At 34.6% G+C, this 27,585-nt stretch overlaps 1 protein-coding gene across 6 annotated transcripts in view; it reads left to right on the plus strand.

Moving 5' to 3' along the window:
• LOC145245715 (uncharacterized) overlaps positions 1–27,585 on the plus strand; it is a 341,671-nt gene that overhangs the window by 303,165 nt on the left and 10,921 nt on the right. For all 6 annotated transcript variants that reach the window (XM_080107250.1, XM_080107247.1, XM_080107249.1 and 3 more), the window contains 5 exons: positions 953–1,043; positions 2,115–2,244; positions 4,905–4,994; positions 10,661–10,763; positions 16,547–16,656. In XM_080107250.1, the coding sequence (XP_079963376.1) occupies positions 953–1,043; positions 2,115–2,244; positions 4,905–4,994; positions 10,661–10,763; positions 16,547–16,656 (524 nt within the window). The remainder of the gene's footprint in view (positions 1–952; positions 1,044–2,114; positions 2,245–4,904; positions 4,995–10,660; positions 10,764–16,546; positions 16,657–27,585) is intronic.

A 27,585-nucleotide genomic window follows, 5' to 3' on the forward strand; every position in this document is an offset into this window, starting at 1 on the left:
ATTACAAAAAAAAATAAATACCTAATAAATAAATAAGTCACCCCCCCCCTTACTATCACCTTAAAAATTACTAAAAACATAACAGAAAAAAAAAATTAAACAAATAAAATAAAAAGTCGAGTTAGCGTTTCAACATTTGAACAACGCTCAGCTGACACCGATGATTGCCGGTCCCGTCTGATCCATGCTTGACGGGAATTCACGAGAATTCACGTCAAATTATGCAAGAGTCCAAAAATTTCTACAGAAAAAAATATCAAGTACAACTCTGCCTGAATTATTATCCACTGATCTTTATTGACATTCATCTACAAGCTTCAGAACCAACATGGCGATACTAATTAAAATTATGGTTATGATAGGCAATGGTAAAAGCACAAACAGATGAAAACCTGAGAGGAGAATGAGGTTTGGTTTGAGAGTTATGAGGAATGAAGGTGTCAAGTCAAATAAGAAGTCAGTTAGTAACTGCTCCAACAACAACATACAAAGACGTACCACAGATAGGACCGCATAGAACTTCACATAGAAAACTGAAGCCCGTCTCAATCAGCCCTCCTATTGTCAACCGGTTTTCTATGGAAGACAATGAAAAATCAATATGATCAGAAGAACACAATTGTGGAGAAGAGGAAACAGAACACGAGTCTGGAACAGAAGTGAGAAAAAAAATCAAGCAAGGATGGTTGATAAGTCATTATCAGGAAAGCATGTAAGAAGACGACAATTTGGGACAGATAGAGATTTATGAAACTTGAATTTGTTTAAGCAGTTGAAGCTATTTTCATTATTTGCACATTTCACACTTGTTATTTTCACAACGTTTTCAACCATGTTCAAGTACTTTTGTTACTGCTGAAATGTAAAACTTGTAAATAACGAAATCACACTTTTAAAAAAATATATATATATTGTCAATCTTTAACATTTTTTTTTTTCTTTTCTAAAACAGGAAATGGGTTTTACAAAATCTCAAGCAGAAGCAGCAATAAACCAACATGGCACCGTGCAAGCAGCATTAGATTCACTTTTAGCCGGGGTTGGTGAGTGTTTATGCAATACAATTTTGCAGTTTATAAGCCTTCCTAAGTCTATATTCTATAATTGCATGTATTCTAAATAAAAACAAATAAATGAACGCTTACTCTAACTAAAAGAATGAGTTATTCCCATTTAGCTGATTTTTCTTTTGACAGACACAGTAAAATCATTTTACTTTCTAATTTTTATTTGCACATTTTTGTAAACTTATATAGAAAAATAAATAAAATTTTAGTTGTGAGAGAACTCTTTATATTCGATTAAAAATATGAGATATGTCTCTTGATTTTTTTACTGTAATTGAAAAGGTTTTCCATATTACTAATTGTCCAGATAGTACTACATATTTTTTTAAGATAAACTGTAATCAAATAAGATATTATCCCAATAACATGGTGCAAAAATGACCAATAAAAATTACGTCAAACTCTGAAAATCTCACTTTGTTATATAATCACACATTTTAATAAATTATAAAAGTAGTTAATATTCTGTTTAGTAAAAAAAAAAAATATAATGGATATCATTTTATTGGTTATATCCAAGGTTGCAGCATTGTTATAGATTAAAAAGAACTGTAACGCCTGGCATTCTTAAGAGTCCAACTCCTTTCAAAACCTCTCATTCTGCAACCATGATTATAATGACTCAATCATCATACATGGATATTTTAGTCTGTGACTTGTAACAATTCATCTAATTATAAAGACCAATAAATATGAGTATAAGAAAATATTGAATCCACACATCTACATGTAACGTTGAGATAGAATTGATTTCTTTTGAAATAAAAATCAAATAGATTGCTGAGGTGACATAAAATGATTTTACAGAAAAAAATAGAAAAATCAGTAATAATTTTAATAGAAATATCATTAGAATAAAATAATTTGATTTTGTTAATTAACAAAATCATTGAACTATTCTAATCATCAGTCCCTATTCAAATTAGTATGCTTATTAATAGGTGTACTATTTTGAATAGGAACTGGTGATTAGAATAGCTTTTTGATAATTTTGTTAATAGCTGTAATTAAAACAGATCACTAATTATATATATATTTTTATTTTAGCTGCCGAGAATTCCTTAAATGATGGGTTAGAATCTGATGAGGATGAATTCTGTATGCACAGCACGATGACACACACACATGCAGGAGCAATTTATAACACCTGCTCTTCTCCTTCGGATACAAAAATGGAGTGAGTATTTTAATGCTTACTAGACTGTGATGGAGGAGGTGGAAGATCTTTACAGAAGTAGAATCTGATATGTTTTGGGTATATTAAATGTAAATGAAAGTTTTGGGGGTGTTTTTTTAAGTTAACAAACTTAATGTTTGCTCTTCCAAAGTTTTGATAAACTTGTGAGATTTTCATCTATATTTTCACTTGTGCCAAAACCAAACAAAATATAAGGAAACATGAAATATTTCAAAGGATGTGGTAATCAGACAAAACCAGCACCAGAAAAAAAAATTCAAAGCATGTTAAATCTTTGATATTAAAGTCTGAAGTCTCTAAGAGACACCATATGGCCATTTATGAAATAGGTGTGAAAAGCTTTTTAAAATCTGTGATATTGAATAGGCAAATGAACTCTAGAATATTTACTTTGCTTACAATAAAAACTAATAAAAACAAAATAAATTAGGTTTGGAGAGTCTGAGGATTTCCTTGTATCCAAAAAAGTGGCATAAAACTTTAATTATTTTAGAAGAAGCCGATGACAAACACCCCAATGTACAGCTGGCACCAACAAAATTTCTAATCATCAAAATATAAGTTAAAACATAAGAACACATTAAATTCTTTACATACAAAATCTGTATACTACTAAAATCTGATTCTGTTATGTTAGAGTGACTTGGAAGGGAGAGGGCTATTCTTTTATTTATTTTTTTTGTTTAATTACATTTTCACCCCAAACAAGACATAGTACCACTTTGATGTAGGGGGCTATTATCTGGGACATAAGTTGCAGGGATACTATGTAAGGAGTTGAGCAGCAAAATGTCTGTTCACATTACACTTGAACTTCTGCATGTCCATAACAGTTGGAGAAGTAGGAACCCGAAGGGAATTCCAGAGTCTAGCAGTTCTGGAGAAGAAACTATTAGAGTAGAAGGCTTTCTTACATCTACTGTGTAGGGTGGGGCTTTGCTTCTTGTCAGGTTTGATGGAAGTATTTACATCGAAGGGGTACAAGTGCTTGTAGTTTGTTGGAGCATCCACCATTAAAATACTTGTAAAACAGGCAGAGGAATGATACATTTCATTGGTGGGACAGAGGTTGAAGCTTAGATAACATTTCAGAACCTATCAGCTTAGCGACTCACTTTTGAACCCTTTCTAGGAGTGAGAGACTAGTAGCAGATACACCAGCTCAAATGTGACAACAATACTCTATACATAGGCGAATGGTGGCCTTATCTTATAGAGGTACAGGATACTTTCAGGCATAAGTAACTTTCTAGCATGGTAGAGAGAGCCCATCTTCTTCGCAGCAGCTTTGGCAATACTCTCAATATATATGTTCCAACTCATGTCCTCTGTGAACGTTAAGCTGAGAAATTTGAAAGAAGTACTTTCAGGTAATATATTTTTAGCCATAGCTGTTGGTGGTTGAGAAGGTTTCTTGTAATTATTGAAGGAAACAAGCTTAGTTTTGGCAATATTAAATGTGACCATCCATTTTTGTCCCCATTCCACTGCAGATTGGAGGTCTTCCTCTAGTGTTTCTGTCATTGCCTTAGATATGTGTTCATTCTTTTTTCCCTTGTGCCTGTTATAGAGCGTGGTGTTGTCAGCAAATATACCCATTTCAGAGACAATTTTATCAGAGAGGTAATTTATGAATATTAGGAATAACAAAGGTTCAAGTATCAACTCCTTAAGTACACATGCATTTATATCATTGTCTGGATGTACAACTGTCGAGGACAACCTGGATTCTTCTCTTATTTAAGAAGGATTTAATTATGTTAAGTATTTGTCCAGTGATACCGTACGATCTTATTTTCATGAGAAGACCATTGTGCCATACCCTGTCAAAAGCTACTGCCGTACCCTCCTCTACTTTGTCCAGTGTATGGTATATATGTTCAGAGATTACAGTTAAGATATCTGTTGTAGAACAGCCTTGCCTGAATCCATAATGTTGGTCGGTCAGAAGTTTAGCAACTGTAAGATGATGGACTAGAACTTGATTAATTACGGACTCAAATGTTTTGGCTAATGGGGCGATAATTCAATGGGTCAGTTCTTTCGCCAAAATTCTTCTAAACTGGTACCACAGAAGCAGTTTTCCAGCAGTCAGGAAAGCAAGATTCGTTAAGGTATTTGTTGAAAAATTTGGAGAGCACTGGAGCAATCGCAGCAGTGCATCTTTTAATAGTACAGCCAGAGTGAGATCGGGTTCATATGCTTTTGAGGTGTCTAGGTTTTTTATATCTTGCACCTGAGAAGGGATGATTTTTAGATTATCTAGTATAGTATCAGTCCGCAAAAGAAAATCAGAAAGGAAGTGGTTTGCTGGGTCCAATATTGAATATGAGGACTAAAGGATAAAATAAAATGAGTTAGGAGGCTGATGAAAGTAAATGCAAAGTCCAATTTCTACTCGTCTTAAATAGTATAATATATAGGTTTCCATATACTAAACATCTATATACATGTTTGTTTGAAAGCAGCAGCAACCATAGTTTATCATTTCCAAATTTGTAATAAATATAACAAATACTCGCCCAACTGGCCATGAATGGTCTAACATATTTTAAAGCAGTTTGAATTGTTTAATCTTTTGTATTATTATTTTTTGTAATTTGTACAGAGATTTTTAATTTCAATATTCTTGTTTATAGCCCCGCTAACCCTGAAGGGTTGACAGCCTTATGGGTAGGTAATGTGTTACCTGAAGTTACGGAGAAAAAATTAAACCAAATGTTTTCCAAGTAAGTAGATTTTATATGAATGTTACATTTTATTAAATTTTAAAACCTTATTCAAATCCTATTTTATACAAGTTCAAAACTCTTTCACTAATACTAACAGAACTTTAATTATGTGGTTAGGTTTATTGTTAAAATATACATGCACACCTATATTGAGGTTGACATTTCCTTTTCATTTAAACTTATTGTCAATATTTGTAATAAGACAGTTTATTTTCCATAATTCATTATTTAAAAGAAACTGCAATCCAAACTTATAATTGGTGCCTCATAAAATTTAGGTTAGACTGACTTGTGTGTTTCAAAGTTATTTTAAGATGAAATTTGCAGGAGTTGGAAGGGTATATTTTGAATAAAAAATATGTAACTTTTTCACAAATAAATGGCAAACAGTAATAGATATATTTAGAGAAAATGAACGACTTTTGATGTGAAAACAAGGATTTAAAAGTTGAAAAGATGATTTCTAATTGTAATGGACATTATATGTTTGTCTTTAAGTAAAACTGTCACAAGTTCCTAATTTTAATACCCCTGTTCAATGTGTATGTATGTATGTATGTATGTATGTAAATAGATGCATATATAGAGAGAGAGAGGATAAAGATTAATAATTGTTACTTATGAATCGGTTTCAAAAGGAGAAATAAAACAAAATCAAATTGGGTGTAAGACCATTTCAGAAACTATATTCATTTTATTAATATTGACAGATTTTTTTTTTAATATTGTCTCCTCATCAGCACAAATGGAGTGGTGGTGGGGGGTGTTGACACCAAAATAAACTAGCATTTTTTGAGTAAGTAAGGTGGCTAAGTTTGAATAATAGTTAGAAACATAAGAAAAATATTGATATAAATGGTAAAGAAAATAAATTTCAAGAGAAAAAAACTATATTTATAAGGAAAGTGCTGATAATCACCTGTAAAATTTACCAATAAATGAAAAATAAAAAATTAAAAAAAAAACAAATGGTAGGGGCAGCATTGTTCAGGTCCACCAAATCTTTGTTTATTATTTTGCAATCTGAAAGTTATGGGTGTTTTAAAGGTTCTATAAGGATAAACGTGTTCAACAACTGACCCTAATTGGGTAGCGATACTCTTCTAAATATTTAAAGGTTAATCTTTCAGAAAAAATGCCGAAAAGGGCCAAGGTAGGAAAATTGTGCAATTATAGAATAAATATTGATTTAAAATAGATTTCTGTTCTTGCAGTGATATAATTTTAAATAGTTGTTTCCCTCCTCCCAAAGATATACTGTAGTTTTAAAGCAAACAAAATTGATTTTTCTAAGTGTTCATTCTTCCTTCTAAGAACATTGTCATCTTTTCCAATTCTAATATTAATAAGAAGTAGTAAATTAAAATACAATCACAAGAGACTAAATCCATCATAATGCATATTGATGTCTTCATGAATAAGTCAGCCATTTTCATATTCTGTTAATAGTTGAAAAAAAATCAGTTACTTTGTGACTGTTTGAAATTTGAAAGGTAATTGGAAGTCTTTAAACTAGTAAATAAAAAAAGTCAATGTATTTCTTAAAATCTTAACTAAAATTCAGTTTTAATCATTAGTGACCATGATGTTGCCTAAAATAGTATTAACTGTTTGATTTGTAACAAATATTCTTGTGGAGCATTAAAAAATAGTTTTAAACAAATATAAATGAAGAAGAGTATGATTTTTCCGTGGAATTGTGAGTTATTTTATTATTTTAATTTGAAGTATTTTTTTTATTCGTACTATATGTATGCACAGTTTAAAATTATAATCAAAAAGGGCTACTTTTACAGAATTTGAACCCTAATGTTATTTTTAACCTAGCCTTTACCATCAGAACTGATTTTATGCAATAAATAAATTTTTTAATCATGAAATCCACATGTGACAGAACTTAACATGTAACTGACGCACGAACATAAACAAACCCTTCATTCACTTGTTGAATCATGCATAGACCTGTACTTAGAAGACCAGTTGGGCTGACAAGCTATAAAAGTAAGAAATATTTCCTATACAGGTGTTTTTTGAAAGTGACTTGAAAGTACAATTTGGCGGTAAAGGGTTATAACTGTAAATTAACCCTAAGTTAAGTTTAGGTTTGAAAAAAAGTCTATCGGATTAGGTTCCAATTTTGTAAAAGTACCTCCCATCTTTTTTAATCTGTTCAAAATTGTTTAATACTCCAAAAGAATATTTGGTATAAATCAAAAAATGTAAGATAAAGTGTTACAACAGTTTATTTAAACAAAAAAATTTTTAAAAAATGTTTTCATTTGTTTCAACGCAATAGTAAATATTTAAAAATATTCATTTTAAAATATAATTGGAAGGGAATCCAATATTTTCCAAGAGTCTTTTTAATTTCATTTATTTTGTTATATTAAATGCATGGAAATTTTATTATTGGATTTTTATACAGAAAAGAAAACGAAAGGTAATCATGCTAAATACAGACTGTGCTGAAATAACTTTATTAATTAGAAACTCATTCTTAACATGGGAGAGTGAACATTTTTCTAACTGTTCTGTACTTTCACCCAACAAATTAATAAACAAGATATCGTAAAAGTTGAAAGTAACTTGAAAATTCTAAGTTAAAAAAATGAAAAGCAGTTTATTCTGCATGGCATGTTTAAAGAAGAATAGAAAACAAATTAAGATTGAAATCTATAATTTAATGTGAAAACCTTTTTACGGTCTATTTTAAACTTATTGATAAAGAAATGGTATAGTCTCTGTTTAATTTTGTGAGGAAGGCAAATAAATATTATGATATGTATAGCTAACATATATTGTTTTTGTGATATTGGTAAGTGAAGCCATCCACATTAGTTCAAGTTGAGTTATTTATTTTTACAGTTTCTTATTCCAAAGAGTAATGACATGCAAGTATTGTGAATTGATAGTTTCATTCTATTCTGTCATTTCATCAAACTGTTAGGAATAAAGGGAGCATTTGTTAAATGAATCTGTAAGAGTTATGTCAATCAAATCAATCAATAAGGGTTTTATCACTCAATGAGGAGCCCCTCCCTGGACATCTAACTCTGTTCTGAGCCATTTGCTGTTATGTGGGACGCATGTGTTGTATCACGTCATCCCTCCATCTTGTTCTTGGTCTTCCCTTTGGCCTCATGTTCACGAGGGGTTCATTCTGTTGTCCTGATGAACCATCTGTTGTTATGTTGTCTGGCTATGTGTCCTTCCCATCTGTGTTTGGATATTTTGATCGCAGTATTAATGTCAATAACTCTTGTTTGTTAGCAGATCCAGATGTTTGTCTTTCTGTCTTGTAGAGTGATGCCTAACATTATCCTATCCATTTTTCTTTGTGCTACTGCCAAGATTTCACTTTGACACAAGTTGTCAGGGCCCATGTTTCACTACCGTAGATCATCACAACTAGTACATATTAATTGAAAATCTTCCTTTTGACATTTTTGCTTTTCGGCTTCTCATGATATTCTCCACTTCCTCAAAAGCTGCCCATCCCTATGCTGTCCTTCTCTTTATCTTTCATCATTTTCTTTCCCAAGTAGATGTAGCTTTCAACTTCCTCAATGGTCTTTCCATCAACAATTATTGGCGACTTGGCAGCGTGCTGATTTTTAACATCACCTTGGTCTTGCCAAGATGCATGTTGAGGCCAACCGGTTTGCTCTTACAGTGGATGTCGTTAAGAATGTCATTTAATTCCTGAGGAGAGTGTGCCATCAGTACTATATCATCAGCAAAGATGATATGTGACAGGTGTTCATCATCGATGTTGACTCCACTACCCTCCCACTTAATCCAACTGATTATCGTATCTTGGAGACGGGCTGTGAAGAGTTTTGGCTTGCCCCTTTCTCCAGCTTCATCTTGTTGCTGTCACAATGGCTCTTTAAAGTAGAAGTAGCCCCACTGTACAGGTCTTTCAGCAAGGTGATGTATGTAGAGTCCACTTCTTGGTTCTCAAGGGCAGTGAACAGTGAATCAAACTCTATAGAGTCGAAAGCCTTTTTGTAATCCACAAAGACAAAGCACAGTGGAATCTTCCATTCATTGGCTTTCTCTTGCAGTTGACTGGATATGGTCGATGATAAAGTAACATGCTCTGAAACCTGCTTGTTCTTGTGGTTGATGACTGTCTAGTGTCCCTAGCATACATCTTAGCAAGACTTGAGAGAAGGCTGATTGGTCGATAGTTCTTAATATCTGCAGCGTCTCCTTTGTTATGAATGATGACCATTGATGCATTCCTCCATTTATCTGGAACTTTTCCACTTGAGAGGCACTTATTAAACAGTCTTGTAAACATCTCAACAATGGGTTCACCACCACTCTGTAGTACTTCTGCACTAACACCATCCTCTCCTGCAGCCTTGCCTGACTTTAGTCGGTTAATAGCTGCTTTCATTTCTGATGGGAGGATGAGTGGAGGATGTTCATCAGATTTGTTCAGTGCATGAAAGGTTGGAGTGTGTCCGGGTTGTCTAGTGGCATAGAGGTTAGTATAGAACTCCTCGCACCTTGAAACAATTCTGTCTAGGTCATGGATAAGACTGCCATCTTCTTTGAGATAGGTAATGTTGTTTCTGCCGAGACGCTGCCATTTTTTGATGGACTTAATGCCTTCAAGGGCTTGTAGCATTTGTTGTTCATTGAAGTTTGAAATTTCTTTTGCCATTCTGTGTCTTAGAGTCTTACATATATCAATGTATTGATGTGCTGTGCATTTGTACCACCTCTTTTCATCTGTTGTCATTTCTCTCTCAGCTGTTTTGTAATTGTAAACAGTTTGTCTGGTTTCTGTAGTTTGTATTGACCAGTTGTTTCCAGTGCGGCCCGGCTGATCTGATATCACTTTGTTATAGTTAGTGTTTGGATCATCTGATGTTGCTAGTGCCTCAAATCTGTTGGATAGTAGCAGCTGGAACTGTGATGACTTGTCTGCTAGATCCTGGGTGTCTATGGTAAGAGACATTCTGATCATTTGGTGGTCACTCTCTGTGTTTAACCTATTTATAACAGAAACGTCAGTCATAGTGTGTAGCCACAGTGTGTGACCTGTTGGTAAGGAAGAAATCAATTTCATTCTTTGTGGTGTCATTAGGGGATATGTAGATATATAAGAATTATGTAATGTTTAGTAAATATTAATATGTATAAATTCAAATGAATCGACTACATGCAAAAAAAGTTTAATCTATGAATAAAAGTAAATAGTGATTTTGAGTTACAGAAGAGGACTGGATTTCATCAGGATAAAAGCCTTTGCTATTCTTTTAGTGGTATTACATATTTGAGTGAGCCTACTAAGATAAAATGTAATAATTACGAAATGGGAATAAAATATATGTATTGTTGACTACGAACACATTTTAAGAGTAATCGTAAGTGGTGTGAGGAAAAGTTGTGCATAAGTGTTTTCTTATTCTGTAATGTCGAAAGTCATTCGGAAAAAAATTGTTTTCAGATAAGTCATGTAATTGATACCCAACACTGGCTAAAGTTACATTTCAGTTGCATCTATTATATTCATTTACACTGTAATCTCATTGAGGAAGCAGCTATTTATTAGTTAAATAGCAACTTGTGTTAAATTGATGTGTATTTTTTTTCAACATTAAATAAGTTTTTCCTGCTATTTCTTTTTTTTTTTTTTTTCTAAAAAGGCATGGACCTGTGACCAGTGTGCGCTGTTTACCAAATAGGTTCTGTGCCTTTATCAATTTCAAAACTAAAGAATCTGCTGGTAAAGCAATGAATTCTTTACAGGTGAATATCCTTTTCGCTCTCTTTTCCTTTTCTCTCTCTCTCTCTAGTGTGTGTGAGGGGGGGTTACAAATTGTCATGTGTATATAGATAATTAAAGTCTTACAGAACTGTTTGAAATATTTGAGTTGTTATGCATAAAGAAATGCAAAGGGTGAGAAATACCAAACACTCTGATTGGTTGACTGAGATCACATAGCTTTCCCTGCCAATTCCACGCACTGGATAAAACGGGGGGAGGCTATGGCAGTAGCCATATAATATCTTAAGCGTTTGACAGTTTGGCATGATAATCTTCTCATGAAAAGTGAACTATATCGTAATACTATACGAATACTTTTATAAGAAGGATATGATTATGTTAAGAGAAAAATCCAAGTTGTTCTCAATAGTTGTACGACAGAACATGATATAAATGCAGATGTGCCACAACGGTTGATCCTTAAATCTTTATGCCTGATATACATAAATGGCCTCCCTGATAAAATTGTCTCTGAGATGGATATATTTGCTGATGTCACCACATTAAATAAGACTCGACAGGAAAACGAATGAACATATCTGAGGAAATGGCTAAAACCCTGAAGACCTCCAATCTGTAGTGGAATGGAGTCGTAACATTCAATGCTGCTACTACTAAGCTTATTTCCTATAACAATTACAAAAAACTTTCTCAACCACTGATTGCCATGGCTAATTATACACTATCTGAAAGTACTTTGTTCAAACTCCTCGGCTTAACATTCACAGGCAACATGGTACACTGAGGTAATTTGCAAGGCTGCTGCAAAGAAGGTGGGCTCTTTCTACCATGCTAGAAGGCTACTTAAACCTGAGATTATCCTGTACCTGTACAAAGCCACTATTCACCCATGCATGGAGTATTGTTACCACATCTGAGCAACCACTTAGTCCCTTGCTCTTAGACAGGGTTCAAAAAAGAATCACCAACCTAGTAGGTCCTGCACTATTAAACAAACTCCACCATCTGTGTCATAGCTGCAATGTTGCATCCTTGTGCCTGTTTTACAAGTATTTTAATGGAATGTGTTCTGATGAACTCTAAGCATTTGTACTCTCTCAAAGTAAATACCCTCAACTAATCTGACAAGCAGCAAAATCTCACCTTTGCACTGCAGAGATCTCTAGATGCCAGAAAACTTTCTACTCAGATATGTAATTTGTTTCCTCGAATTGCTAGACTTTAGAATTCCCTCAAAGATCCCAGCTTCCCAGACTGTTCTGACCTGCAAAAGTTCAAGTGTAGTGTGAACACGCATCTACTTGCTCAACTCCCTATATAGTATCCCTGTAAATTTGGTCCTAAATAGTAGCTCTGTACGTCAAAGTGGCACTACGCCTTGTTTTGAATGAAATAACAGTAAAAAAAAAATTAGGAGAGAAACGCTCTGTTGAGCTAGTCCCTGTCCTCTACAAACTCATTAACAAATGCCTAGCTGAATCTTGCTTTCTTGATAGTTGAAAAATTGCCTCCATGTTGCTAGTATTCAAGAATTCTGTCAAAAAAACTGACTCGCTCAATTATTGCCCCATCAGTCTCCTCCCCCTCTTCACTAAAATTTTTTGAATGGTTAATAAAGCACTAGTTCACCATTTTGTAAATGCTGAGCTTCTTTCTGATCAAAAGTATAAATTTGGGAAGCTTGTTCTACTGTGGATATTTAATGTTCATCTCTGAATGCATATACCATGCACTGGATAAGGCAGGGGAGCTAGGAGTGTAGCTCTTGATATATATACAGGGTGGAACGATAAAATTGTCGTCCTAGAAAAGATGACCGGATTTCATTTCTGTTTGATGAAAACCGGTTTTCTTTTTTGTTACAATCTACTAGTTGGCAAGAGCGATAGAAGCCTTCTATCATGTCTGAAAGTGGCCCCGTGTTCAATGAGCGAGATCAGAGATGCACCACTATACAACTCGTGCTCTCTACCAATCCAAGTTATGACAACAGGACTATTTCCAGCACCCTCAAAATGGATTGCTGGATTGCCACAAATAACAGAAACGTGCCCAGGGTGATGAAAACAAAGTTTCCAGCGACGGTTATGGTCTTTGGTGTGGTTTCAAGTGAGGGCTACATCATACCACCTCACATCTTCAAAGTATATCTGGATGTACTGAAGAGTGTGGTGATCCCCTGATGCAATCACGTGGCCGTTGGCAGACCCAGGGTGTGACAACAGTATTCGACACTGGCCCACAAATCCAAAGATACCCAGGCTTGGCTTCAGAAGTGCTACTACTTTGTACTCTTCTTTCACTGGCACTCTTCTCCTTCCTGACCTGAACTCACTGGACTACTTCGTTTAGTTATACGTCAAGAACATCACCAATATGACCTCCCACAACACCAAAGCAAGCCTGATTGCTGCCATCCACCGAGTATTCACAAAGCTCCCGCCAGTGCTTGTGGAAAAGGGATACTCCCAGTTACACACCCATATCAAGTCAATGATTGAATAGATGTTGACTCTACTACATAATCAAGTTACCTGAATTAATTTTTTTCAATAAAAGTTTTAAAATAAAGCTGTAGTGTTTTCTTTATGGTGACACTTTTATCGTTCCACACTTTATAGATATATATATATAACTTTGGTGTTTAACAATAGTGGAGTAATGAGCGCGTTTAGGGTTTTGTTTGCGTGTCCAATCTATAAATGTTTCATCGGTGTGAATTCTGCAACTAAGAGTTTGTAATAAAATGCTTTTGTGAATATCAACCGTATCCATGTTTTTTCTAACCACCTGCAATGATTTTGTGGCGAGGAATGAATTTGAGATAACTTTATGGTTGTACATGATGCCAGATGAAAACACTAGCTCTTCATGAAGAATTCATTTCTTCCAGGTTTTTTTTTTATATTTAAAAGAAAGAAAAAAAAATCTGCCATATTTGGAACAGTCAAATATGACTAAAATTTTGGTTTGTGAAATCAGATACAGAATTTAAAGATCTTTTTAATGTAACTTTTATTTATATAATTTTAAAGATATGTTAAAATATGGAACATTAGTAATTTTTTCTTGCACAACTTTTAGTTACTTTAAACAATAAACAATAATCAAAATCAATAGTGTAATGAGATTACTTTTGTGAAAGCAGAGGCAGAGAAAGTGATGGTGATATTACTACTACTGAGGCAGAAAAAGTTATACTGATATTATTACTACTACTATGACAGAAAGTGAGAGTAATATTACTACTACTATTATGGCAGAGAAAGTGATAGTAATATTACTACTACTACTACTACTAGAGAAAGTGACAGTGATATTACTACTACTACTACTACAATGTCAGAGAAAATGATAGTAATGCTACTAATAATAATAGGAATAAGGTTGCTATGATGATATTTAGTAAGCCATGACTATGACCATGGGTGAGGGAGTTACCAAAGTGTATTAATAAAACATAGATTAAGATTGGAACATAATTCTCAGTATTATTTGAAAATTCAAAACTGAATCTGTTTTGACATGTTACGAGTTAAAATAAAAAAATAAATATTTATGCTTTGTTATTGAAAAGAGTATATAAAATCAAAATCCATTTTTTAAATACTATTATGGATTAGAAATTAAGAAAGTGAAGATTGTCATAAAATTCCAAAAGCATGACAGGCTCGCTTCTTCGATGGAGCCTGGGAGGGCACCCATTCTACATAAAGGAATGAGAAGTAAGGTAATGTCAACAGCAATAAATCGAGGCAACATAAATTCCTTTGTGTTTCAAGCCTTCACTTGAGATCAAACCAGCTGTAAGAAAATATTTATCCAAATGCTTGACAAAATTGTTGGTTGAAGGAAAACAAGTGCAATGCGGTATACTCAAGGAAGATATTGGCTCTATGACACATAATCATAAGGAGCAACATCATGCTTAACCAGTTAGGACATTGCAAGAAGATAATAGCAATACACATGAAAAAATTGAAATCGATCAAAATATTTCAATAGCATACATGGAAAGAGCTTTATGATCTAAGAAAGAATCTTTTTAATTTAAAATTTGACCAACAATAAGGAAGTTATGATTATTGTTGTGCCTTGCATGTTTGGATATTTTCCCTCTTTAAGACCATATGCACTGTCATAGTTTTTACACTAATTTTTCAGTAAAAATGCTATATCTTTGTTAAAACAGAAGATTAAGCAATGAAATGTGTCATATTAGTGACAAGGAATCCAAATATGGCACTGAAAATCTTCAGAAATTAATGTTTCCAAGTAATCTGTAGTAAACTCAAACATATTGTAATTTCATTAAAACAAGAGAACTCAAAGTTGAATTGCAGTGCATTCTATGTACGAGAAACTGAAATCTAATACTAGGACTTAAAACTGAATATATCGCAAGATTTCTTTGGTATAATTGTAGATTAACACCTGCTAAATTGCCCCCCTTCCCCCTTAAATATGTGGTTCTCTCTTACATATGGATACACTAAAAAAAACTTGACAGAAATATGTAAATTTAATATAAAAATTTAATGTAAAATCTTAGATTTTAGGGCAGTTAACCATTTTTTTTATGGAAAATAAATCCTGTGCATTTTTTTTTTTTTTAAATGCAATTATGTGTGGTTATAAGGTTGTTGGAAGAGGGAGAAGCTTGCCACTAGGATTTTGAAGTAGTGGTAAAACTGGGACAAATTACATGTGAAAATCCTGAAAATTTGGTAGAAAGAAAAAAAACAATTTTAATAATATTATTTATATTCTTCGAACTTCTGTTCTCATGTTGAGTGTCATTTGCATGTTTCAGTTAATGTAAGCAACTTTTTCAGATGTATCTTGTCAAACTCTGGAATCTTTCTGTTGAATTCGGGAATCTCCACATAATTTTGAATGAAACCTTTTTAATTCAAGGGGGTAGCATGCTTTCAGTCCATTAGCCATGGCTGAATAGAAGTCTGAAATAATTCACAATTATATTTTCAGTCACCCACACTGAGGATTGAACCTTCAGAGGAATGTCACTTTTACAACTGAATTAGTTTCACATGTAAATTTAATGTAAAATAATTCACCTTTCCAGACCATTCTAGAATTTTAGGGCAGTTAATTTAGTTTCTATGAGAGACAAATCCTGTGCATTTTTTTTTTTAATTGTTTTTAATTGTTTGATCAACATAGAATTATTATTTTAATGCATAAAAATAAAAACATTTTACTTATTAGTTGGAACACTAAACATAATTAGAAAAAAAATTGTTTGAGACATGTCCTGTTGAATTTTATTTTTAAGACAACAAAAAAGCAAATTGGCCGATTTACTTTGTACTCCAACAAGAAGTGAGATTTATGTTTTTTCTGGCGTTTTCCAAATTTCATGACAAAATTGTTCATAGAGGATGATAGTAAGCATTTAAGTACCGTGGGGGTCAAAAAAAGAATCTGGTGCAAAATGTCTGTTTCATTGTGTTAACATTTTTATCATTACTTTCCTAAAAACTTTTCAAGTATATCATGTAGTTTATTATTTATTAAAGCATATGAAAGGATATTTATTTTCAAACCAAACTGTGGTATTTTTAGGATTTAAAGTGTTTTATTTTTTAAAATATGACTATTTTAGTAGAACTACTTTGAAAGCTTGTAATATCCAAAGCATTTTTATGATCAGTGGTAATTACTAAAGATGGCGACCAATATGTTACAAAAAAAATGTAGATCACTGACAACTACAACCTTACTTTTAAAGAAATGATTCACATTACTGACGCTTTTTAAGCTAAACTTTTTATATTTTCAGGGTGTTGAATGTGGTGGTCAAAAACTTTTAATAAAATTTCCAGATAATCCAATTGTGAATGGAGGAAATGTAACCCTACGGAAATCATCAGCATCATCTAATTGTAAAATGTAAGTTTTTTTGTGTGTTGTTTTCTGTAGATTTATAAAACCCACTGTTGTTTCAAATTATGAAGATTTGATTTCAATATGTATGATTAAGGCATACTAATCTATGCAGAGTGTTATAATAACAAGTAATGGTAATATGGAGAGATGCTTACAAAAAAATCTGGAAAATTTATCTTTCTTGCACAGCTTTTAGCTTTCAGCTTACACTGATAAAACTTTTTTGGCCCCCTGACAAAGGAAAGTTTGGACCTAGTAATTCACTCCCGTTCATCCGTTCATTTGTTTGCACTTTTCTCAATAACCACGCCTTAAATTTCAAAAATTTTGCACAAACATTAGTCATGGTGAAAGTAAATTTTTGCCAGAACAGATGTTCCGGGATAACTATGGTTGCCCCCCCCCCCAGGGGGCATTATAGGGGTAAAATTGGCCCCAGATCCATTCATTTATTTTCACTTTTCTCAACCACGCCTTGGATTTTAAAAAAATTTTGAATAAACATTAGTCATGATGAAAGTAAATTTTTCACTCGTGGAGGGAGACCTCGCATGCTTGGCTTTTTTTTTTCTTTTTCTTTCTTTCTGCACTATTTTTTTTTTTTTTTTTCACTCGTTTTTCAGTCCTAGATAAATTATTTACTAGGTCTTTTTGTTAATAGCCATCACATCATACAAATGACACAAGGAAGATTTTCGAAATTGAAGTAACTTTCAAGAACATTAAAAAAAAAATTATTCTGTTCTCAATGCCCTTATTTGTCCATTCAATATTGCTCATTGCCAGTAACTACTAACACCTGATCTTAAAAAAAAAACCTTAATTTTTTTCATGACATAATTCTCTATCCAATCTCTGCTTGGTTCCCACAGTCACTGATTTAACCTAACTTTTCCAGAGAAAGCATTTTTGACAATTCTTAAAGTACAGCTGATCTAAAAATACACATTAAACAAAGTTAACTCACTTATCCATCTCAACATATTACAGTACAGTATACGTTAGTTTATGTATTTAATGTCCTGAACTGATTATGATCGAAAATTTGTCTATTTTCAAATTATATTATAGGTTTTTTATGGAGCATGGATTAGATTTAAAGAAAGTGTATAACTATGTGTACAGCATTTTTATTTACAATATTTTTGTTTTACACATTTTCCATTAACAAAACTTTTAACATTTTGTTATGTTTGGCCTCAACTTTGGCGTCACTATAAGAACAGATGTTGTTAATTCAGATATCCCTCTTTTACTGTCAAGGTCCTCAATAAAAAAGGCAAAAGTGAAGATGGACTTGGAAAACAACACCACCATGATCCTAGGGAAAGAGGTTCCACTGAACCTCACATTATCAGAGCATTATTGTATCCCTATTGATGAAACAAATCATCCAGACTTCATACAAGAATTCACTTGATTAACCTCTACAAACTAATCCAGTAACATTAACTAACCACGCGGGGTCGCAGAAATACCTGGATTAGAACTCAGGCACGGAGCAAACCTTCTCAGTGCTGACGGACCCAGTAGATCTTCCCAGATCATCCGTCTAGGAGAAGGAAAACTCTGAAACTAAACCAAAGGGGATGGAGGGCTCTTCAGTCTTGGATGATAACCTTCCTAGAGCTGGTGACTCAAACAAATTACCGGTTTGCAAACCTAAACTGCTTAAGGAGTAGATTTTTTTACACAGTGATCACCACTTATCAAGGCCCGGAAGCCACTCAGGGATAAGGGTTATTGCAAGTACATTACGTTAGTGTGGAGATTTGATGAAGTGTTTACTTAAGGGGGCGGTTCATTAGGAATTTGTTAATGTTGGACTTGAACACATCCAAGTTGTAGTCCGGTGGGAAGCAGGCAGATGGAACAGAGTTCCACAAGCGTGCAGTTCCATAGGCTCTGTCTATCGCCCAGCTTCCATACTCCTTCTTTGCCTATTAGTCAGCCACAGAGACACTATCACAGTGATTCGACAGAAACACCCAGTGGTAGATCTTGTTTCTTGTCTAGCGCAACGAACGCCGTTTTCCCCACTCCCGACACACCCCACCCCTAAAACTGGGCACTTGAAAGTGCTTGAGTACCATATATGCCTGAGCAATTAGATTGGGTTGATCTTCCTCTGATGGGTTGAGGGTACCAGATTGACAGTTCCTGGCTGTTCCTGGCTGGTAGTACAGGACCCTAACTCTTTGGTAGCGCTTACAGCGGCTGCTTCATCAACAGTTGTAAAATATCAGGATGTTTGTAGTGCCATGTTGCGCATGGAAAGGGACCCTGCACTCCTCCCCAGTGGGCTTTCCTGAGGCCACAATCCTAATTGAAGAAAGATCAGCTGATGGTATATTTGTGATGCATGTCTGATGCTCTGCATAGCCTCTTGTTCAGCTCCCCCTTACCTAAACTGAAACTCTTTAAAAAATATGACGACAGTACAATCTAAAAATAAGCTTAAACCAGGCTTAGGGTCAAACAAATCCAACTTGCCTCCTCCCTTGAGGCTTGCATTCACAAATATCCATGGGCTTAGAACTAATTTAGCTGATGTTGAAGCATTTCTCCTAACAAATACCCCGGATATCTTAGCACTAAGTGAGACTAACCTACACTCCTCCATCCCCTCTAACTACCGTAAGGACTCTGACAGACACATGCATGGACTTGGAGTTTACATTCGTAATACCCTTCCCTTGACTAGAGAAACAAACCTAGAATCGGATGATCAAGCCTTTATGTGCTTTAGACTAAACATGCAACACAACGTTAGCTACTTTTACTTTCTCTACCGCTCTCCTTCGACCCAGGACTGCCCCATAATAAAGTCTCTGACAGCATAGACACAGCACTCTCCCTCGACACTAGCGCACAAGTACATGTATTTGGTGACTTTAATGTAGAGATCCCTAGATGTAAAAGATCTTTCTACTCCAGTAGTTTCTTCCCCAGAACCGCTAGACTTTGGAATTCCATTCCAGGTCCCTGCTCCCCAACTGTACTGATGTGTAGAAGTTCAAGTTCAACGTGAACCAACATCTTGCTGCCCAAATCCCTACATAGTACCCCAGTAGTTGTTGCCCCTGATAGTAGCCCCCCTACACCAAAGTGGCAATGTGCCTTGTTTGGGGTGAAAATGTAATAAAAAAAAAAAATTTTTAACTTATGCTTGAAGAACTGAATATTTTAGACAGAAAATTAACAGCCATTGATACTCTATTGTCAATTTGTTCACCCTCTAAAGCAGCGATCACCAATAACTGAAAGAATATCCAAGCAGGCTGCATAACAGCAAAAAGATAGTTGCATCAATCATAATGTGCACATATGCAAATCTTACAAACTAAGCAGCATAAAAGGTTAGTGAGATTTGTGAAACTTTTTTAGTAGTCATAATGAAGGTTGAAGAAAACAGAATCTGAAAATGAAAAAGGCATTGAATTAGAAGTGTAATCAAAATCCTGTTCAAACGCAAGAAAAGCAGAGGATGTATTGGTCACTGGTGAAGCTATGGCTCACCAAAGGTAGAGGAGAGCTGGGAGAAATAGAATGCTTACTTTGAAGAACAAAATAATCAGGAGGTCTTTGCAAGCATGAAAATCTTCTAGTATTCTAAACATAATATTCAAATTGAAATTTTATCACAAAGTTTTGTGTTTCATATGTTTTATCAAGCAAATTCAAGTACCGTCAGCGGTCTGAATGAACTGTCGGATTCGGTTCATGGGTCATAGTTTGATGATCTCCTGCTCTAAAGGAAAAACTAGCGGCACTGTTAAAAGATATTATGTCATGGAAGGAAAATATAAAGATATCTTGGAGGAAATAGCTTCCAAATGTCAATTATGCCAGTTTTATTGCAAAAACACCCCCTAAAATCATGGTGTCTATGCCCATAGCAAAATCATTCAATGAAAAGGTTGCAATAGATCTCAAACAGGACAAATGCCGTTGGATCCTTCACATGATCAACATGTGGTCCAGGTACACTATATCAGTGTTCATGTGTAAAACAAGTTGCCATTGATCACCTTATGAAGAATTGGGTTGGAGTATATGGTATTATAGAATTGTTGATGACTGACAATGGTGGGGAATTCAGCTTAGAGAAGATGTGTGAAGTACCTTGATACTAAACATCAGAGTATGCACCACAGCTGGAATGAGTTATTTTTAGAATGAACTCTGTGAACATGTACATGCCATAACTGACATTATACTGCTAAAGTTTGAAAGGTGTGAATAGTGGAATACAGCCTGGAACACTTCTAACCCAAGCTAACATGGCAAGAAACTCTTCTCAAATGTGCAATAGATTCACCAATCATCAACTAGTATTCAGCAAAATCCAAACTTGCCCAGCATGATTCAAGCTAGGTTACCAGCTTTGGGTGGAGTAACTAGTAGTGAAATACTTTTCCAGCATTTGAAGGCTTTACATGAAACATGTAAAGCTTATATCCAATCTGAAGTAGATGAAAGCATTATATATGCTTTAAGTTTCAAAATCAGAGCAGGTTTTCCAAAATGGAGACAGTATTTTACAAGCAGGATGGAAAAGAAAAATGTCACAAACCAGGAAAGATAGTTTTTCAGAATGGCAAAGTCATCTTCATTATATATGGTGGTGGTGTATTTGTGAGAGTCTTATCAGATAAACTCTGCAAAATAAAAGCATGTTTTAGTGAAACATCTGGGGAAAGTAATGAAAAAGCTATGACTGTAGAAGACCAGATGGCAGCTGAAAAAAGGTAATGAATTTTAAAAAAGGAGCAAGTTATCAGGCTCAGAAAACTGGGTTGTAGCTATCATTTCAGGGAAGGCTGGAAAGAATACTGGAAAACAAAGACTGGTACAATGTTCAAGATAATAGTAGTGGTGAATAGAGGAGTTTAAATTTGTAGAAAGTTGAGTGGAAAGTTCCAGAAGAGTCGAATGAAAATGATCTGGTCCATGTTACAGAGGACACATATAAAGCACAACCACAGGAGTATAACTTTACCAAGCAAGTAAAGTTACAAAAACGTTTAGATTTCTGCACATATGATAAAGTGGAGAACAAAGGCCAAAATATCTTATCCTCTAGGTGGGTGATCACTTTTAAAGATGACATTGTTAAGGCATGTTCGGTAGCTCAAGGATTTGAGGAATATTGTTTCTTTGGCAAGGATAACGCAACAGCCAGAAAAGGAACAATGAGAATATTTCTCACTATTGCCTCGAGAAAAAGATGGAGAGTTCAAGACAAGATATTAAATTGGCATTCCTACAGGGAGAGAAATTTGACTGTGATGTGTACTACCACCAATTGAGAGCACTTCCCCAAAGGTTTCATTTGGAAATTGTGGTATGGCTTGTATGGTCCCAAAAGTAGTGTAAGACTTTTTTTTTTGTAACCAAACTGAACTTCTCTCTTTGGGTTGTATACACAGTCAAAGCTTGACCCTGCTATGTTTATGAGTACAGAGAATGGGTGTCTATCGGGTATTATAGGCTGCCATGTAGATGATTTTCTCTACACCAGTAACAAATATTTTGAGACGATAATCAACAAATTATGCACAAGATTCCTGGCTGGAAAAATTGAAGATGGAGACTTAAAATATATTAGTTTCTGGATAACACAAGGAAGTTGATGGTATAATGTTGGATCACACAGATTATCTATCAAATTTGGACCAGATGAAGCGGGGAAGAACCTCTCAGAAGCTTGATCAGCTCAACCCCCAAGAGCAAATGCTATACCAAAGAATAGTTGGACAACTAAACTGGGTTGTGTAAGGTTCAAGATCCAATCTAGCTTTTGAAATGGTTGACATGAGCACTAAACTCAATCACGTGATAAGTGACTTGATGCGAGTGATAAAAACAATTGGACACTTAAAAGAAAAATCAAATCCACCTAACACAGCTAAGGGGAAACAAGGCTAACTTTTGGGAGATCTTTGTTTGTACAGATGCTATTTTTAGAAACCTAAGTGATGGAAAATGCAGTGTTGGGGCTTACCTGGTATGATTGAAGGACAGGTTTGGAAATTACTGCCCCATAGAGATAAGGATAGTTGTTAGATCAACAATAGCAGCAATATACAACAGTGAGTTCATAGCCAATCTGTAAGAGCAGCTTACCAATCACAGCTCTTGTGAACAAAAGCATTATTGAAGCATTGCAGTCAACTAAACTAGTTGATAATATGTATTTGTAGGTTAATGTTGTTGCACTTTGTGAAGCATAGTACAACTGGGTTTCTATAAAATGATGCCCAGAGAAGATCTAGCTTGCCGATTCACTCATTAAGAGGGGGAACATGTGGAATGAACTTTTAAATGTTCTTCAAAAAGGAAAGATGTCAGAAGAATTTATATAAAAATATTTTTTTTTGTTTTTTCATAATAATCCTCCAGAGTCAAAGGTAATCTAACCCAATGAAGGTCATAATAAAAAAAAAAATAGTAATAAATAAAATAAAAAAATAGGTGAGGGGAGAGAAAATACAGTATTGTTTGCAAAGTTTAATAGAAGGGGTCTCTAAAATATAGATTTAAAAGATTGGATGAATGTCGACCGATTTTGAAATCAATGAGAGGATTCAACAAGGATTATTATTTCTGTTTAAAGAAAGAAGGTTGTCAAAACTTAAAAATAATCTTGATTTTATAATCATTTTGCATGTTATGCATTTTTTTTTTTTAAATTTGATTCTGTCGAATGTCATGTTTGCATGCATCTTGAATATTTAACTTTAAAAAAAACAATTTCACAAAATGAAATGATTTGCTTTCCTGCTGTATCAGCTTTTTTCATCAAATCATTTCTTTTTATGATGAAAACAGTTTTCAAAGTCAAAAACTAATTAAAACTTAAAACAACTCTGTGGCTCTCTAAACTATAAGAAAATTAGAATGCGATTTTTTTTGTCTTCCATGAACAATAAAAAATATTGCTTTTTAAATAATTGTTTTGATATAATTAAAAAAATAATTTTTAATTGAAAGGAAATAAGCTATTTTCAATAATAGCTATACACTAAAAAAAAATTGAAAGAAATCATATTTCCAGTAACTTTTTACTCCTTTTTCTGGACTAACCAAACAGGTGCTCTATTTTCAGTCTAGTAGACAACATTTGATTCCATTCTTATTTTATAAAATGTAGTCATGATGTAAACTAATAGATATGAAGAAATATATTTCCAGCAAATGTAGACACCATTTTTAAAACTTCCATTTGTAACAAACATTTTCATTAGATAAAAAACTTCATCTCACCTGCCCTACTGTGGAATTGTCTTCCGTTTTCCTGCTTTCCAGCTGACTACAATATGGTTGCCTTCAAGTCCAACGTAAACAAGTTCCTGATGAGCCGTTCTACTTAAGTTAACAAATTTACCGAATTTCCATTACTAATGATTACTATATTGTCCAATTGATTACTGTACACTCTTAACCCTTATCCTCGAGCGGTCTCTGGGCCTTGATAAATGGTTATGCGTATGTAAAAAAATTTTTTAAAAGTACATACCTTATAAAGATTTTTCTGTATTTATTTTTTTTAAATAGTGTAATTCTAAATATGCACCCAATTTTATGTTGAGAATTGAAAATATAAACATTCAAATTTCTTCAGACGTTTTTTTTAAACCGCCTTTGTTAAAAAAAAAAAAGATGAGTATATTGTTCTCTTAAACTTTCATTGTAAAATAATTTAACTTGGCTCGTTTCATTAAAAAAAATAATGGTTGAACAAACATTTTTCACTCAGAAATGAACTTTGGAAGAATGTCAATGAAAAAAAAACAATCATAAGATAAGTGTTTTATTATTTCTAGTCACCACTCGGAAAAATCACTTGCAAATACGACTGTTTCATTCGCAATGTAAAGCCCTGTTACTGTTGGGCACTGGCTGCTTTTGCAACTGGAACTCACTGGCGGCCATGATCAGTGTCAGCCTCCATTGGAATATTCCTAACTGAAATCATGTCTTCAAGTGTCGAACATTGACATCTACTGGCTGTCAGTGGATATCAATGTGACTGATGGTCGCTTGTAGTGCTGTATTGAGGGAGTTACTTGTAATTACGAGCACTTACTGGCATTTACTGGTAAATCTTTGCTGCCCTTATAGCTGTCACTGTCCGATTCTGGTGTACCCTTTCAGTCACTGGTGTCCATGACCAGTATCTGCCTCTATTGGACTGCTCTGAAATTAAATTGAGGCAGTTATTTGCATTTACTGTCTGGCACCGGCTTTCTCTGCAAATATTCATCATGACCAATGTTAGGCTGCATTGGACTGTTCTGAAATGAAATTGACTTCTTGTCACTTCTTCATAAGAGTGAACACTGGCAGGAAAATTGCATGTCTTCAAATGTTGGGCACTATCATTCATGGTGGTCATTGCTCTGTTAAGGTGATCACTGGTGTTTTTAGACTGCTTCTGCTGTTGTAAGGAATACAGACCTTGCTGTTTCTTTTAGATATGATGTTCAAATTAAATGTATCTTCATACGGTATAATAATAATAATACTAATATTCATAATAATAATAATGATGATGCAATATCTTTTAATTAAATTGCTAGGTGAAAATACTGAATAGTCCTAAAAATCCATGTCCGTTTTCCATAGAAGCACCTTTGGAAACAAATATAACTATTTTATTTTTATTTTAGTAAAAATATATAGCTGTCTGAGTAAAAATAAAAATGAGGAATCTCAATTTTAATGTAGGAATACGAGTGGCGTGCAATAAGTAACGCCCCTGACCACTTTCAGTTGTCTGATCTAGCTGAAATTTTGCATGTGCAATAATTTATATCTCTACGGGTTATGTGGCAAATTATAGCTCTGAACTAATTGTGGTTTCTGTTTTACAGGTATTTGAACTGAGTCAGGTGTGAAATGGAGCCTGTTGAATGTCGAGCAGTGATCCGGTTTTTGTATTTGAAAGGACGCACACCACAGGAGACTTTTTAATGAAATGAAAGAAACTTATGGTGATAATGCCCCATCATATGACCTTGTAAAACGCTGGCATCGTGAATTCAAACATGGCTGGAAGACTGTAGAAACAGCTCCCAGACCTGGTCGCCTCCTTCTGCCAAGTTGAGGCTGCCAATTTGGAAGATCGGTGCATTACTATTCGCCAAATAGCCCAAGATGTCAAGATTAGTACAGGGTCTGTGGAAACTATCATTCATAGCCATATGCATAAAATGTCTGCCAGATGGATTCCCAGGTTGCTCACACCATTCCAGAAGCGAGAACGCGTTGAGTGCTCAAGGATGAATTTGGAGATGTGCCAAGAAGATGAGTCAAATTTTTTCAAAAGACTGATTACACAGGATGAAACCTGGGTCCATCACTATGATCCAGAGACCAAAGCCCAGTCAATGCAGTGGAAGCACTTGGATTCACCACCTCCAAAGAAAGCAAAGGTGCAGCCCTCCACTGGCAAGGTCATGCTCACTGTCTTCTGGGACCAGGACGGAGTAGTGATGACAGATTTCCTGGTAAAGGGTACCAATTATGTTTCACTTTTGAGGAAATTAAGGGAAGCTATCAAAATCAAGAGGCGGGGCAGGATCAGCAAAGGTACCAACTCTTGCAGGATAATGCTCTGGTCCACAACTCGCATGTCGCCAGATTAGAAGCACGGGCCTGTGGTTATGAAATACTACTCCATCCTCCCTACTCTCCTGACCTTGCACCCTCTGACTTTCACCTCTTCCCAGCCATGGAGTTGTTTTTGAAAGGAAAGCGTTTTCCAGATGATGCAGCCTTGAGTTCTGAAGTCATGTCGTGGTTGGAGGACCAACCTGGGGTGTTCTACAAAAACGGTCTCCAGAGCTGCATCAAACGATAGGAGAAATGTATAACTCTGGGTGGTTCCTATGTAGAGAAAGACTAATAACTGTGCCAAGTTTCGTTACTCTACTGCTATGGGAAGTGGGTCAGGGGCATTACTTATTGCACGCCCCTCGTAGTTCGTTTATCAATCTGAACATCATCTTTCATTTTAAAATATATAAGCGAATTAGCATGAAACAAAATATGCAAAACACAATTAATCCATATTCGTATTTAGTTGACTTTGCAAATGGAAAATCGTAAGTTTCATTTTTTTGTCATGAAATATTTTGTAATCAGGAAAACATTTACAGTTTATTTACTTATTGTCTAAAAATTTTGCTCACATCAAAAATGAAATTGTGCCTAACTGTGCTCTCATGGGAAGCCATTCAAAATCAGAAAATACTGTTAAAGACTGTAGTGCTGTAACATAGATACGCAGGCACTGCAAACTGTTATAACAATACTGAAAGAAGAAACTGTAAAATGTGACGATATTGTAATTAGTATTGAACAAAGCATGTAAGTAATTGTAAGGGAAAGAAGGTAGTTTAAGCATTGGTGAAAACCTTTGGGAAGAAATATGCAACTATGTAAAAAAGGAACACTAATTGCCAAAAAACAAAAGTAAAGGAAGCAGCTGAAAAAAATCTCAAAATTACTGGAATTATTTCATTATTGGAATCCTGTGAGATGAGTAATTTGTATATTTATTTGCAAACTGTTGTCCTCATCTTCATAGTTGTTGTTTCACAACGTTTCAGCCAACTATTTTTCTGGCCTTCATCAGGTGGTTAACTGTGATAGGAATGGAATACTCAGTCTCTTAACTGTATCCTCAGTAATTACTGCCTTCCATGTTTTCTCACCATGTTTTGGCCAACTAATTCTCTAACCTGCTTTGGGTAGGATTGAAACTGCTATCTTCAGACAATGCTCACCTGGAATTGTAAAGATTCAATGCCTCTAAACACTGTGCCACGGACCCCAAAGGGCAATCAAGGTTAACCACCTGAAAAAGGCCAGAGAAATAGTTGGCCAAAACGTCATGAAACAACTACTACAAAGATGAGGATA

Source organism: Euprymna scolopes, chromosome 23, assembly GCF_053919585.1.
Source record: "Euprymna scolopes isolate OS-2025 chromosome 23, ASM5391958v1, whole genome shotgun sequence".
Classification (NCBI taxonomy): domain Eukaryota; kingdom Metazoa; phylum Mollusca; class Cephalopoda; order Sepiida; family Sepiolidae; genus Euprymna; species Euprymna scolopes.